Below are 16,570 nucleotides of genomic sequence, written 5' to 3'. Positions count from 1 at the left end.
TTTTTAAACGTTTTACACTGCTGCTTAAGTAGAAGGTTAAAAAGCATATTCTTCACATGTCAAAGGCAGGTGTATTTACTAAGTACCTTCTGACTTTGGACACACTCAGAGTCATCTACCAGAAAGTGATGCCCCAGCAGAACAGAGAGCAATGGACAAAATGACCCATTCTGTTTCTAGGCTGGGATCAAGAATGAACAATCAAGACCCAGAGTTTCAGAAGTAGCTTCTTTGACTGCTAGCAGTCTGCCAACCCCGAGTTTAGGTAGGTGTTCAGGATTTCTCTCACATGATTATCATTACCCACAGACACGCTTTCATTTTTAACATACTTGGTATCTGGGGTACACAACCCAAACAAGGGTGTGGACTGTGTTGGTCAGAGTCTGACCTACCAAATTCAGGGTTTACCTTCAAACCTTCATATTCTCTCAAAGCACTAATAAATGCCCTTACCTCTCACAATAAACCAGCATGAGGCACCTATGCCATGGGATGAGTGTCTGGGATAAGTGCCTGTCCAACAGCCACACCAACAGCTCTAGTAGGCACTGCCCACACACTGGAAAGTGCTGACTTTGTAAACTTTGGCTTCCTACACTCCTGCATCACCAGCACCCAGCCAACCTCCTTGGGGGCTCCAGCCACCTGGAGTTCCACTGCACACATGCAGAGGAGAGGGGCAGGAGCACAAGCTGTAACACTTGCTGCAGAGCTGCTGGGGCACCAGCATGGGCTGCCTGGCTCTCCCAGCGCTGGAGAGACACTGCCAGGGAGCTGCTGCAACAAACCCTTCATATGCGTGACCACAGGCTGAGGATGGGCTGAAATTACCACAGGGATTTTGTCAGCAGAGTGCAGTAAGTCATCCCATTTTCTGGGAGATGTGTGTCGTCTAAGAGGTGTAACAATACAGACCTGTCCTGAAGAATATCCAGCTATTAGATCAATGAGCGAGTGATCGCTGTGAGCCCAGGAATATCTGCTTTACAAGTTGTACTCTGCCTTTCTGCATGAGAAGACTGAGGAAGCACTGCAAGACTCTAAATGGCACTGCAGTGATACTGTCACTGCTCAGCTTGCAGTATTTCCTAGGGCTTTTTCACATTTTCACGCTTTATATGCTATTATATTGAAATTCCAATAACTGACCTTGATAAGGCCTTTTCTAGGAATGTGTATGTCCTGGAAAACAGAATGTTTCTTAATTAATTTATTAGTTTTCTGCTGTGCCTTTTGCGACCGGACTTGCCTATTCTGCATCGGCCTTTTTAGCCTCCAGCACGCTTGCAGCAAGTGTGGGTAAAGCCCTTCCCAAATCTTCATTCACAAAGCCTGGCCATGATGATGATGAATTTATTAGTTTTCTTTTGTCTCATCATTCTTTAGAGCAGAGAAACAGGAATTGTCCATGCAATAGTTCCAGCACAGGCGGGGAGTAAAGCCCATTAGAACAGCTTGTCTCCATCTTTCAAACAAATCCCAGCAGTGTCTCACAGATCTCTACTTCTGAACTAACATTTTGCCATTTGGTGAGTCTGTGATTAAAGATATAATTATGCTTTTCCTGTATTTATAAACTTCTCCATTGTTCAAAGCTGTTGCTGAAACAGAGATTTTGGGGGGTCTTTTTGTCCTTCCTTGTCAATGCTAATCAAGAAAAAAACCAAACATGAGTCTTTGGAGCTACACACTCTGATCAGACAGAAATACACATTGAAGGAGTGAAACACTGTGAAGCAAATAATTGATCTGCTGCCTATCAAATACTGTTCCAATCACATTACTCCAGGCATTGCTCCCAGCACCATTTTTAACAGGCATTATGTGGAAGAGTTTAATTAGTCTTTCTGCCTTTCATTTTTCACCAGCAGGTTGCATGAATACACAGAAAACCAACAACTTAAGCCTTGACTAAAAGACTTCCAGGTCAACAGGGTTTGGAAATGGAACCAAAGCCTGAAGCTGGCTCTTGCCTGTGCTGGCAAGTGGGTAAGAAAGGCAAATAACAACAACTCTGACTGAAACAACGCTGCTTTCTGTGAGCTGAAAACAAGCAAACCTTTCCCAAACAGTATGATCCTCCACATCCATTGATCTTAATTAAATCAGGGACATTTTGTAGCTCAAGATGATGAAGCGGCACTGAGTTTAGCTATGAAAAAACTCCAAAAGTTGTAAGAGGTGTTTGACAATCGCTGTCAGAGAATGTTTCTCTTTTCAGTTGCCCAGAGGAATGGAAACAGCTGGTACCAGCTATTCTTACTTGCCTAAACAGCATTTACCAAATGGAAATCATCTGGAAAATGTGGAAGCATGACTTCTTTGTATCACTTATCTTCTGTGTGAGAATTTAGGAAATGTCTCCAGAAAAAGAACAAGAGCAATCATCAAACAATGAATGATTAAAAAAAAAAATCAGGAATTTAGGACAATTAATTCTTACATGGACATGATAAGCCAAATAATAAAGGACATTTTATTTGAAACATCTGGAAAATGTGGAAGCATGACTTCTTTGTATCACTTATCTTCTGTGTGAGAATTTAGGAAATGTCTCCAGAAAAAGAACAAGAGCAATCATCAAACAATGAATGATTAAAAAAAAAAATCAGGAATTTAGGACAATTAATTCTTACATGGACATGATAAGCCAAATAATAAAGGACATTTTATTTGAAACAGTCAATGTTAAATGTCTGTGCATGAAAAGCAAACCAAGGCAGTAATTTGTTAAAATTGTGCCTTGTCATATGAATCCATGGAGCTGGTTAACACAGAGGAAATGAGCTGTTGGATGTTTTATTTCTTCTGCTTCAGTACATTTCTGGCTCTCCTAAGGGGTGTCTGCAGTATTTATTTAGAAAACCAAGAATGAATAAATTTTTCTAAGTTTAAATTACCACTGATACTTTTCCAGCTATGTATTTGCTGGATAATGTCCTACACCCTTGAAAACCTTGTATTTGCCATCAAGCTAAATAACTTCCCACTGCTATCCAGCTGTTACCATAGTGGTGACACAGGCATTTTCTTTAATGCAGTTGGGACAAAACCTTCAGAGTACTTCTTTATTCAGGCAAGAAGCACAGTGGTGTGACATACCCTGCCTTTGCAGTCATCATCATTCTTCCGTCTTTTCAAAATTTTATTTTATCCCATTATTTACAAAGGTAAAAGTCAACCTGTAGAAATAACAGAAGGGAACATAGAGCTGTCCTGGCTTTTCACAAGGCTCTGACTCATTTATACGAATCTTAGGATGCCCACGATGCTTTTTATAGCACACAAAAGCCTCATGAAAAGATGGAGAATAAACTATAAGGGCTGTTTTATACAACTAAAATATAAGTCTTATTTTTTAACCTAGGTATTGCTCACAATTCATCTAACAGGTGGTACTGAGAAAGATGTTTCACTGCATAAAGATGTCCACTACAAAATCATAGATAAGTCAAAAGTTTATAGCCTTGAATGAAAACTACTCTGTGTCAACAATATATTAATCTGAAGAGGAATTGGTAGATACTTATTTTCAAAATATTTTGCTTTGCCTACATTTTTTTACTAAAAATTGTGTCTATGTTTTAGATGTTATATATCATATATATACCATGCATCTTAATTAAATAGAGTACATTTTCTATAAATCCTATCATGAAATGTTTTCTGTAGTGCTATAGGTATATTGCGGAGTCAGACTTTCCTCAGAGTAGACATAGTTTGCAGGAAGGAAAATTCCAGTTTGACTCAAGGAAGAAACATTTCAGTGCTTAAACACCAGGACAGGGAAATCACCTCCCTGCGAGTGTTCACAGCTCTGTGAAGGCACGGAGGAACCTCACTGTTATATTTGCTTTTCATTCCTTTTTGCTATGCTGTAGTTCTAAACATGAAATCAAGAATTTGTAGTCCTTCATCTGATGATAATTTCTGAGGAAATACTCCACTTTCTATGGACTTCTAGGAAAACTGTTTGACCACTCATGATTATTTAGTATTCTTCCTTTTTTTTTTTAATTAAAAACCTGAAAAGAATAACTTGGAACAGAGAACTGCAAAGTGTTGAAAAGTGCAAATAATTCTGAGCTACAAATCAATGCATTTACATATAAAAAAAGTAACATATTAGGACATGACTTTGCAAACTTTTATGAGATGAAAACTTTACTCATGTCTAGTCTGTGCAAGTCTCAGCAGGTAGAATTACTCACCAGCATAAATGTTCATCAGAAGATCCTCTAAATGGATTGTAAATAACTTCCTGAGTATCTACGACACAAAAGAACTGTACACACCAGTGCCCACAGCTAATGCATTTCATTTACTGTAGAAGTTCTACCATTCACCACAATTTCACTATTCCACTCAGTGTAAACCAAATATATCAACAATACAGAAAATGTAGTCATGGTGATTTAGTAAAATTGTTTGACAATAATTGACTGTACTTTAATCTCAGGCCTAATTGTTCTATAATTATTTAAGTATTTAATAAGCTGTTTAATTAATAGCCCAGCTCCTACAGTAAGGAAATACTCTTTAACTGAGCCACTGTTGAATGGTGGATCTACAACACTTACAAGCTTCCTAAAATTCCATTCATTGACATTCATTTTGTGAATCTTTAGAAATCATGAGAAACCCCTTAAAACTCTCATCCCTTTAAAACTGTATCACACTTTATTTCAAATGAGTAAACTCTAAGACTCAGATATGCAAATGTATTTGTAGGTTTAAAGTTGCAGGAGAGTGCAGTGAGACAAACGTACTGAAACTGGGTAGTTCCAATATCCCCTCTGAAAGCTGTGGGAGAATCTGACCTTTAGTAAAATGTTTTTATGGTCCCAACTACATTTTTAACATCTTTGAAATTCTGTTCTTATGTCAGCAATTATTGTGGTTGCAAACTAAAATGTGAATGTTACCGAGTACTACCCCATGGCACTGTATTACTGTCACAGACCCAGACCACAGGCATTTGCTGCAAAAATCCACATATTTGAAACAGTAAAAGTTGGCATTGCACTGCATTGGCATAGTAAGGAGTCAGCATTTAAAAACAAACCATGCAGGATCTTTCAAAGAAGTTCATAGCTCTGGCCAAGAGAGAAGGGAAACAGTAATTTTAGTGAAATTGCTCTCAGTGATGGTGGAGGGATTTAAGGGTTTGCAGAAGCAAGTCAGCACTTTGAAAGAAGGTGCAACACTGTCCATTTGTCTTTTCTAGAACTGAGTAACTTGTCCACTTTAAAACTGAATTCAATTAGGTAAGGCCATAATTCAGCTTACAGTACTTTGTTTTGTTTTTTGTAATGTTCCATTGTTGAATTACAGAATTCAAGTAAAAAAGAAGTTGGAGTTTTGCAATTTACAATTCAGACACTGCTCTTGTGCTGTTTGCATTTGCTGAGCAATCTGGTCTACGGGAAGGTGTCCCTGCCTACAACAGGGGTTGGAACAAGGTCATCTCTAAAGTCCCTTCCCTTCCAACCCATTCTATGATTCTGTGATTCCATATGAAGACACAAACATCCCTGTGTTAAAATGAAGAGAAATGTAAAGTTGCTGTTATTGACCTGAAATGACTTTTTCAACACTTAGAGCTCATAAGCAATAACATTTATTTTGAAGTAATTACCTTCTAGCAAGAACACAGCAAGCAAAAATACATGCTTACCATAGATGTAATAGCTATTATTTATTATTGGGCTATGATCAATTAGATGTTAAAATTGTTTCTCTCACATGTATTTCTATCCTGCATGTAATTTCTTTTATCTTTGGCCTGTCCACTCTGTTACCAATACACTTCAAGGAAGAAGTGTCTTAGTTTCCTTGAGTAAAATTGGGATTTATCATTTTAGTCCTGTAATGATTTGATGGCTTTATTCTGCTGTATTTCTCCACAAGTCTCTCTTCATCCTCATGAAACCCTGAGATTAGCTTGGTTGGTTAAAACTTTGTTGTAATAATGCCAAGGTCATGGGCTCAATCCTCTACATGGGCCCTTGACTTAAGAGTTGGACTCTATGATCCTTGTGAGTCCCTTCCAACTCAGAATTGCCTGTGAAATATCTGTGAAATGATGAAGGCAAAATCTCTCATTCAGACCAGATATAGCTCTGTGCCTGAACACATCTTCGTTCATAGTACCTGTTGCAAGATTCTTGTTTTCTGTTTGTGTCTTTGTCTCGGTTTGAGGGGAAAAAACCAAAATGTTTTACCCACAAGCAGGGGAGGGGCCTCCTCCACGATAATCACACCACTCTTTATCAAATTTAAGAAAAGGAATTTTAATACAAGAAGGATAACTGCTATATAATATATATATATATATATATATGTAAACAGACTAGTGCAACCCACTTCCCCAACACCACAAGAGAGGAAAAAAAAACCCAAAAAAACCCAACAACAAAACCCAGCAGGTTTTTCTCTCCGGGAGGAAAGGTTATACTCAAGTGTTCATATCACAGCCCGGCTGGCTGCAGAGTGAGTTTCAGTCCCTCTCCAGCGAGACAGACGAGCAGTGGGCTTTCAGATGGACTCAGTCTCTTCCCCCTGTGTTCCCCGTCCAAGAAGCAGAAAGGTACGAGCAACCAGCAGCAAATCCAAGGCAGGCAGCAGCAGCAGCACGGCACGAAAAAGTAGTCCGAAGTAGGCAGCGGCAAAACAGCCAGGAAAACCCCAGCAGTAACCAGCAGGGCAGCCTGCCTCCTTCGAGCCCCCACTCCCCCGTTCCGCCGAGCCAAGACTGGGGAGAATATCCAAAAAAAAAAAAAAACCAAAAGAGACAAACCTGCCCCCACCCCAGCGATCAACAGTTAACTGCTTCTTTTGTTAACCGCTGGCCTGGGCAGTTAAGTGGCAGGGGAGAGAATTTACATAATAATCCCAAACTACAACAGTCTTTTGTCTCCTAAATACACCTATTGCATGCACTTGTAACACCTTCTCATGTTATTCCTTAGGCCTGCAATGTTGTGCCTCTCATCATTCACACATCTATTTTAAATATACTTATTTAATTTTTAAAAAAAAATAAACCATCACAAATACATTAGGCTCTTGTAAACTGAGTTTGTCTTTTATCACATGGCATATGATACACCCGAAATGTGGTATTTAATTGAAAATACAAGCACAGGAGGCAGAGAATCTGCCTCCTCTATTAGTTGTGTCAGTGCAGAGTTCAGGGGCTGCAGCAGCTGTTGTACACACGGCCCAACAACACCAGCACCCTGCACAGTGTCAGTGGCAGGGACTGGCTGGGCATGGCAACTGAAACAACACTATTTCCTCAGGCTGAAGTTCTACAGACTTTCTGATCTGGGCTATTTTGTGAGGGGAAAAACACTTTTACACCAAGTACTTGCAAGCTGTTAACTTGGGTTAAAGTGGAGAACACAGAACAAAGCAGAGAGAGCACAGCAGTGCTGGCACTGCCAAAGGCACAGGTGAACTGAGTCCTCAGCTCAATATTATTTTAAATTCTCTGTTTCATTGTATTTGCCTCATTTATTTATTTTTATTTAAAATTCTCCATTTTCTGAAGGTTCATCATATTGGTGAAATGATTTACACTTTAGTAGAGGAGCAGGCAGTACAAGACTGAGAAGGCAGGTGAAACAAAGATGTCCTGACAGGTAAGAGGAATGTCTGGAAAGCCTAAACACATGTGCTGCCTGACCAAACAGGGTGTTTTTAACCCTTATATCCCAGTTAGAAACTGACGAGAACACAGAACTGCCTGGAGAGAGTTAACAGAGATCACAGAATCAACTGGGTTGGAAAAGACCTGAGATCAAGTCCAGCCTTTGGCCAACACCTCCTGGTGCACTCACGATGCCAAGATGTGCCACACTAAGAAAACACACAAAAGCATCAGGGACGAGGAACAGTCAGTGACACCCACAGAGCTCAGTGCCCTGTTACACACAGACACACCGCTGGGATGCCCCACAGTCATTCTGGATGCAAACATTTTTTTTTAGACTATATTTATTAATCCGATTTACCGTTTTAGCCATTTTTTGTGAGCACACGGGGCATCACAGCCCTGCACACACGGGGGGTGTCAGAGCCCCGCACACACACACGGGGGGTGTCAGAGCCCCGCACACACACACGGGGGGTGTCAGAGCCCCGCACACACACACATAGGGGGTGTCAGAGCCCCGCACACACACACACGGGGGCTGTCAGAGCCCCGCACACACACACACGGGGGCTGTCAGAGCCCCGCACACACACACGGGGGCTGTCAGAGCCCCGCACAGACGCACGGGATGTGTCAGAGCCCCGCACTCGGTCTATGACCCCCTCCCCTCACGGGCCCCGCGCGCTCCCGCCCCGCGGTCCCCACGCACGCGCACAGCGCGGCCCCGCCCCTCGGCCGCCCTCGCTCGCAGGCGCAGTCCCACCCGCCGCCCCCCGCTCGGCGCGGCCCCTGCTCGGTCCCGCCCGTCCCCTCTGACCCGTCGCCGCCGCCGCTACTGCTCCATCCGGGCCCTCGGCGCCACTCCGGGAAGATGGCGGCGCTGCTCCCGGGCGAGTGGATAAAGAACTGGGAGAAAGGCGGCAAGAGCGAGTTGTGAGTGTCGGGGCCTGGCCGCGGGGCGCGATGGGGCGGTGCGGCCCGCGGGAGGGAGCGCGGGGGGCGGCGGCAGAGCCGCGTCCTTGCTTGCCGGGTTGAGGGTCGAAGCCACGGTATGGCGGAGCGCCCTCCCGCCCGGCGCTGCCGCCGCCCCGACACTCGGCCCGGAGGTGGGCCCGGTGCTGCCGCCGCCCCGACCGCCCCTTCCCGCCGCCGGGCCCGGTTTGGCAGGGTCGGGCTCCTTCAGCCTCCCCCCGGGGTAATGCGGGCCCTGGCACGTTCCGGTTCCGCTGGGGACACGGTACTGGCCGTTCGGTGCAGGCCTCAACCCCCCGTTCCCACCTTCCCCCGATCCCGGGGGGGCTGGCGCTGTGTTCTTTGGCCCAGGCACGGCAGGATCAGCCAGGCGTGCATGTGCTATCCCTCAAAGTAATCCTTGTGTGCCGAGGGGTCTGGCTGCGGCCTCCCACACCAGCCCAGGTGTGCTGGGAGCCTTCCGTTCGGCACCTTCGGTGTGTCTGTTTCAGGCCATCTTGGCAAGTTAACTGACTGCCTGCTGCGTTTCTTCGGGTAATTCACTAGTTGGCCATTTCATGTATCTCTGTTGGCTTTAACAGCTTGTTTTGTGTACTAACTTTAGGTTTTCTGTGCTCTGATTTCTTCCATGTACTTCTGTTTTTGTTGGAACTAAAAAGTGCTGCAGTTTTAAATACAATTGCTTAGGGGATCACTTTGAGAAATGCTTGGTGAGAGTCGCTCATTTTGTGATTTTCTTTTGTTCATCTTTTTTTAAAAGGTTGTCTGGCTTTGGTAATGATCCTCCATGTGCATGAAGAAAAAGGTAGTGGAGTTAGAGAATGCAGAGGGCAGTGGCTCCCTGCACAAAACACTGTTCTTTCCAGATCCTCCATTTTGTAGTGAGGGGGCCCCCTTTTATAGCCATGTCGTTTTTCTTTTCAATTATGATAGAACTATTCTCAGTATATAAGCTAAACACGTTGAAAGGTAGTGTGGAGTTTGCACAAGGACAGAAATGCCATAGCTGATCATACACTGGCAACTGCATTGCCCACGTTGAATTCTCATCACTCTGAGCTTTGCAAGGGGCAAGTTACCTCAATTTTTTGACTTTTGGGATTCCCCCCTCTTCTTAGTGCAGCACTTTTTAACCGTGCTGGAAAGAAAGTGTTCATCTGCTGCAGGACCTAAACCCCAAAATAATTAACGAAATTCCTGTATTTGTGGAATTTGCACTTCATTTGGAGTGTTGCTTAAATGCAGTTCCAGGCACGACTTCAAGAGCAGTTTGCAGAAGAGGCCATTTGTGTTAGAAGAAACACGATTGTGTCTGGATAACAGTTGTCAGGGTTTTGCAGTGGTAGCTTTATAAACACGAGGACTATGCGTGAGCTTACCCTGTAGAACCTAAAGGATGTATCTGTAGCCAGTATCTAGAGAACTTTGTAAGAAACTATAGGGAGAGTCTTCACTGTGTAACTTTGTGTTTCTTTTTCCAAAACTTCCCATCTCCTGTTTTACTAGAGGAAAACAAAACTAGGATGCTGTAATTTCAAAATGCAACACATGATATATTATCAAATATTAAATTAAAAAGAGAATAAATGTAATGATACTTCTTATTTTCATTGAATTATTCATCTAATACCAATATGCTCAGAAACATAAATTAGGTCCAGGCCTGAGTCCAGTTTTGGGCTTTGTGGTTCAAAGTTAAGATGGTGCATTAAAATGATAAGTTAGAAAAATGGGAAGGGATATTGCAAAAGAAGAATAGCTAGCAAATAAAGGATTTGCAAAAATGTAGAAGGTTTTTCCCTTTTTTTTTTTTTGTTTAATTTAGGGAAGGCTGATCTAACAAAACCCACAAACGAAGTCAGAGAACATTCGCTTCTGTATGGAGGGGTTTGGTTTGTTTTTAAACAAAGTGGTGGGCTTGTTCACAGGGACACAAATACCAACTTCTTTGAAAAGTGAAGATTACAGGAAAAACTCTTCATAATTAGAAAAGATTAGGTCTTATGGAAAAAAAAATACTTGCTGGAGCATGAAATGGCTTTCATGGTCTGACCAGATCACTTGAGATGGTGTTTTGGCAGTTACCAATGCCTGAATGAAAGCACAGTTACATGTGTTGGAGGAATATGAAACTGTATTGAGAGAAGTAAATGATTTGTTTTAATTTGACATTTCATGTTCTGTGGGGATTAATAATAGATGTTTGAGATACTGTTTTCTTGTATTTTCTTTTTGAGTGGTGTGTTTTTGCTCATAATGATCAGCTTGTCCTGATTTAACAGTAGTATCCAAAAAGAAGGTAAAGATTTTGTGTGACTTAGACTGCCATAGTGTTAATTAGTAAGGCAACAGTGACCATTTGCTTCCAGGAAATTGTTCAGAGACCTTGTTCAAAACTCTACATACTTTGCATTAATCAAGATACTGATGTGTAATAATATCAAATAAAAATCCTTAAATGTATATAATGTGCTTTCAGCTGTGCTTAGCTGCCAACACTGTACATTGGTCAGGATGTGGTCATCTTACCTGTCATTTTTTATTTTGTACAGACCTTTCTCTGTATGAATGCAGTTTATTAAATTATGTTCATGTGTTTGCTAATGCCAGTTACTCTGTACAGTTGGAGTTGGAATCTGAGGGTGACTTCTTACACTGCTCAGTCTGGACTCCTTGTGGACCTGTTTGAGTTCTGTCCTTGTACAGAAATGGTTTGTGTGGTGTCTCCCACAACAAGATGCTGGTCTGTGACCGAAGCCCACGTGGACACTGACAGTACATGTGATGGCAAACACTGACCGTGTTTCCTGGGAGATTCAACACATCCAGGAGCCTTCAGTGTGGATGGAGGGCTTTAATAAAGTACTTGCCTGGCAGTTTATGCAGTGTGTTGAGCCTCAAGAGAAACTGAAGAAGCTTAATATTTGTGAATGTGAAATTTTGAGGGTCCATCCTTCAGCCACTCCCAACACGTTTCTTACTTTAACTCAACACTGTAACATTCCTCATGCATTCAAGGACTGAGAGTCAGGTAAACAGTCCAGTTGTAGTTGTGCCATCCTGACTGCAAAATGCAACTGATTGCACTTTATCTCAACTAGAGAACTACCCACATCAGTTAAATTATGTGTGTGCTTAAATGTTAGCAGGCACTTGCACTTTGTGATAATTACTGCTTTAATCCCTGTGTGGGAGTGAAATGGAGGTGATAGGACATGGGCTATGAGTTGGGAGGCCTCGGTTCAGTTGCTGGCTCTGCCGTGCAAACTTGTTTAATAAGTGCTTGCACTGCTTCAGAATTTGTTCTTTCATGCAGTTGTATCTTCATATGGAGGGATGAGTTTTAGCACAGCAGGGAAGTTTTCCATCCGATGTTTGCAGTAATGAGCTTCAAGGTCAGAACAATAAAAGTTGCAAATGAACTCTTAATGGACTATACCAACATAATTATTTCTATTCTTGTGAAGGTTCAGATATTTTGATTTTAAATTATGGTGCACTCAGCTGAGACGACATGAACTTAATTTCACAGCTGGTTGTTATTGGAAGGTGGGGCTTCTGCCCTGTCTTCATTCACCTGCTGCTTGTCTGACCTCCTGGTGAGCTGCTTGAGGTTGGCTGAAGACTTGGGTTTTGACCAGCTTTCTGCCAGTTTTGTTCAGTTCAGCTGATGTAGCTGACATGAGGGCTGGAGCCGTGGGGCTGAGGGGAGGAAATGTTGGTGATTGTGTCCTTTTCTGGAGCGACAAGTCAGTAAATCAGCTCAGCTGTGCTGCCCAGAGTGCCTGCAGAAAAGGGCACCTTCCTTTGGAGAGAGAGTGCCTGGAGAAAAGGGTATGAACACAAAAAGAAAGTCTTAGACCTTTTTTTTTCCTCCCAATTTAATAGTTATGGGGTTCTAATTCCAAATATTAAGCAAGTTGTTTTGCAGACTCATCTTAAATACTGAGTTTCTTGTTACATTGATTCATGTCTTAAAGTAGTGTGAAGTTGATTGTGCTGTTCTGGTACTGCTGGAAAGGGAATGGGAAGAGGTTGAAAGTCATATTTTGTGTTATTATGTCTTAAGTGAACTCATCAGTCCAAGCAGAGGGTTATTGCTCATGTAATCTGGTTGATGATACCACCTTATGACATAGAAGTCAAAGTGTGCATCTCAGATAATTTTTTTGGAACCAGATGTTTCAGTTTACTGTTATTTGTGTACAGAGCTTAGAAATGAGTCCTTATAGGGTACTCTCGTTGATTTATATTGAGTTGATACACTCTTTGGGGACAGCTGGGGAAAAGAAGAATCTATTATTTAAAAAAACCCTTGTACTTAGGAATTCATGAAAAATAAAATACCTATTCTTCTATTTTGCTGTCTCTGTTCTGCTTATTTCCTAATACACTGCATTCTCTTTGATAGCATTTAGAACATCTTAGCCAAACCTTTGCTTTTTGGTTGGCTTCTGTGTTTCTGCTGATTACATTGTGTGAAACTTCCCATTTTCCAGTTATCTTTAAAGGGTGTGTATACCTTATATTTGCTAATTATAATTCTCTGATTGCTGGAACAGCTGTTTAGTCCTGCTAGAGAGGCGGTGATCTATATAGGATGCAAATAGAATGAGTAATGGATTGCCACAGAACTATTTTTTACAGTTTAGTTTTCATGCTAAGCTCTGCAGTAATGGTGCAGACCTGCCTTGTGTGAGACTGAGCGGCTCCCACAGCGAACTGGCATTGCCATCTCGTGTGGGAATGGGACATAGCTCTGATACTGCCCTCACTTTCTGCATGGGAAAGATATTTTGAAAAAATATGTGAACTTTTGGTTGAAAATGCGCAAATGTGACAAAGCTTCTTAAAATATTCACTGGTGTCTGTTATAATACAGGTAAATCACTGCTCTTTCTTAAAAACTGTCACTTCTAAATGTGAAACTGCCTTTGAAGCCTCACCCTGAGGTGACAGTGGTGGTTGGGAAAAGGGAAGATCCTTGGATCTTCAAGCATGACCATTTCCCAGCTGTCAGTGTAATGGAGGAGCCTGGTCTTTAAGCATCTATTTTGTAACACAGGGAACTATTAATTTATTTCATGGAACAGTCTGTGGGGTACGTGGTGCACTTTTTGGCTATGGCTCTTCTGTTGAGGAAGCCCCAGGAGTGCCCAGCGACAATGGAACGTGACAGGTCTTTCCATCCTACAGTGGATTCTCTTAGATGAAATTCTTTCTATTGATAAACCATTGCATGAGGAAAACATGCACATAGTTTGATGTTGAAAGTTTTTTATAGGCCAGAGTTTGAAAACTGTCATAGTAATTCTAAGAAAAGAATTCCCCATTGGCTAACAACAGTAGATTACTGCTGGCACTTCCACACTTCCATTTGCATACTGACATTGCTGTGTGTTCTCACCTTTCTATGTGTAAGGATGTGTAATGTTAGGAAGACTATTCTTTTAAGTATGATTATATGTGTATGAGATTTATTGGGAGTCTTGTGTTTCTTGGCTGTATAAATTCTCAGAATTAGGGTTCACTCTGGAAAAATTAAATGTAGTCAGCCATTTAAACTGCCTGAATCTAAAGCTGCTTTAGCCAGAACAACAACAACAACAACAAAGTATCCCAAAATAATTGTGTGTGTATGTTAATAACTAACAATTTATTCTTTTTTTTTATATTTTATTTCAGTGTGCAGCTGTGTCGTGCTCTCAGCGAAAACAAAAACCATGATGTGGGTTTTAGAGGTAAGTTTGTTGTTGGTTTGTTGGTTGGTTTTAGTTAAAAAAAAAGCCTGGAAACAGTTGATGGTGGTACCTCTGGAAAGATATTGAGGGGCTGGAGCAGGTCCAGAGAAGAGCAGCAAGGCTGGTGAAGGGACTGGAGCACAAGTGCTGTGGGGAGAGGCTGAGGGAGCTGGGGGTGTTTAGCCTGGAGAAGGGGAGGCTCAGAGGTGACCTCAGCACTGTCTACAACTACCTGAAGGGAAGTTCTGGCCAGGTGGGGGTTGGTCTCTTCTCTCAGGCACTCAGCAATAGGACAAGGGGGCAGGGGCTCAAGGTCTGCCAGGGGAAAGTTAAGTTGGATATTAGAAAAAAATTCTTTTCAGAGAGAGTGCTCAGGCATTGGAATGGGCTGCCCAGAGAGGGGGTGGATTCCCCATCCCTGGAGGTTTTTAAACTGAGATTGGCCGTGGCACTGAGTGCCATGATCTGGGAAAGGGACTGGAGTTGGACCAAGGGTTGGACTTGGTGATCTCGGAGGTCTTTTCTAACCCAATCCATTCTATGATTCTCTGCATGTGTGTGCTTGGAATGTTCATACATGGTGATACCAGAGCGTGGTAAAGGCAAATACTACAAATTCTGAGGCAACACAAAGATGCACAGCCAGGATTGTCCTCAGTGGGTGGTGGCAGCACATCCAGTGTTTGGTCTCTGCCATAGAAAATGGAATTGCATTTTGCAAACTCAACATACAGTGAGATTTTATTCTAAAAGTTAAATATATGAACACTAATGTATGCAAGTGGGAAATTAACCTGCCTATTTAAAAAAACAAATTTGGGGTTAATTTGGTTGCAGTGTCTGCAATCACCATATTAGTGAGTACTTGGGTTAAGGCATTAAGATCTGCAATTTCTTTATTGAATGTTGTTTATTGAGCAAACCACATGGTACAAGAGCAAGATGAAAACATGAGGGGGTGTTGTTTTTCATATAGTAAAAAGTGTAACAACTTTGTGATGTATAGTTTAAGAACTTTACAGGTTTACCACAGATAATTTACAATGACATTGTAGGATTTTCTCAAAAGCAGCACCTGTTCAGTGCTTCAGCTTAAAACAAGCTTTTCTAAGGTTGCATTCCTGAGTTATAGGAGACTTTCCTTAAAAAATGAAATTTAAAAAATCCTTATTAGGTACTTTTTTCTCCAATCAAATTTTATTTATTCCAAGAAAAATGGTTTTTGAAAGCATATCTGGGATGAGGCATGATTAGGCAAAAATACTGGAATGCTTTTTATGTATGTAGAATATGATATTTATATGAATTATAAAGTAAAACCAACTGCCAAGACTCAAGTTGATACATGCAGGACTGTAGTTTTTCATCCCATTTCACAGTTATTCCATAAACTGTAGATAAAGGGGGTCATCTCTTACTGTCTCCTTGTGTGAAATCTTAGACCAGTGATCAATTTTAATCAATCAGTCGTAGCAAATTAATCCCCTCTCATAGGTAAGAGAACCATATCCCCTTTACTTGCAGGGTCTCTGAAGTCTACAGTGTTATTGTCAATATTACTTATGCAGTCAGAGCAGAGATTGCCTCATATGTGCCTTAATCATCTCTCTTCTTTCAGCAGATATCCAGCAGGCTTTGTATGAGCTGGCATACCATGTTGTCAGAGGAAACTTGAAGCATGATCAAGCTTCCAATGTTCTTGGTGATGTCATAGTAAGTATATTTTTGTAGTAATTGTGTACTTACTAAATTTTTACTTTGTTATAGAAGACCGAATAAAATCCAAGCAGGATAATATTCAAGGGATTTTTTTTCCATGTCTGAAAAGTCATTCTTGTCAAGTTCTTCTTCTTCATTTGTGTATACTTGGTATATATGTAGTCTGGCAGGGTCTCATTTTTCCCCCTGCTTTTTTTCTTTTTTTTTTTTTTTGAGAAATGGATGTGTTCCTTTCAGCATAAATTAAAAATTAAGTGATTTTTTAATGGCATATGAAGACTGAAGTTTCTGATAAATGCTAAAATTGAGTGTCACTTGCTCATGCAGCACATCTGTAATGCCACCTACTGGTTTTTATAGCAGTGTAAAATGTCTGCCATTTTACTCTTGGGATGTGCAGGTTTGTGGTAGCCTTTGAAATAATGCATTAGGCTTATTTTTTTTGTTTGAAAAAAGGTTTTTTTAAAATGCTTTT

General features: G+C 41.5%; 1 protein-coding gene across 5 annotated transcripts in view; it reads left to right on the top strand.

The window, feature by feature from the left end:
• The first annotated feature begins 8,423 nt into the window (after nucleotides 1-8,423).
• THOC2 (THO complex subunit 2) overlaps nucleotides 8,424-16,570 on the top strand; it is a 48,861-nt gene continuing 40,714 nt past the window's right edge. For 2 of the 5 annotated variants that reach the window (XM_071569640.1, XM_071569638.1), the window contains exons 1-3: nucleotides 8,425-8,596; nucleotides 14,321-14,376; nucleotides 15,998-16,089. In XM_071569640.1, the coding sequence (XP_071425741.1) occupies nucleotides 8,535-8,596; nucleotides 14,321-14,376; nucleotides 15,998-16,089 (210 nt within the window). In that variant the 5' untranslated portion in view covers nucleotides 8,425-8,534. Of the gene's footprint in view, nucleotides 8,597-14,320; nucleotides 14,377-15,994; nucleotides 16,090-16,570 lie in introns of all 5 variants that reach the window. The other 3 variants (XM_071569639.1, XM_071569637.1, XR_011699066.1) reach the window with 2 other exon arrangements.

The sequence above is a fragment of the Pithys albifrons genome, chromosome 14 (genome assembly GCF_047495875.1).
Source record: "Pithys albifrons albifrons isolate INPA30051 chromosome 14, PitAlb_v1, whole genome shotgun sequence".
Classification (NCBI taxonomy): Eukaryota; Metazoa; Chordata; class Aves; order Passeriformes; family Thamnophilidae; genus Pithys; species Pithys albifrons.
This window is presented reverse-complemented; position numbering and strand designations above follow the sequence as displayed.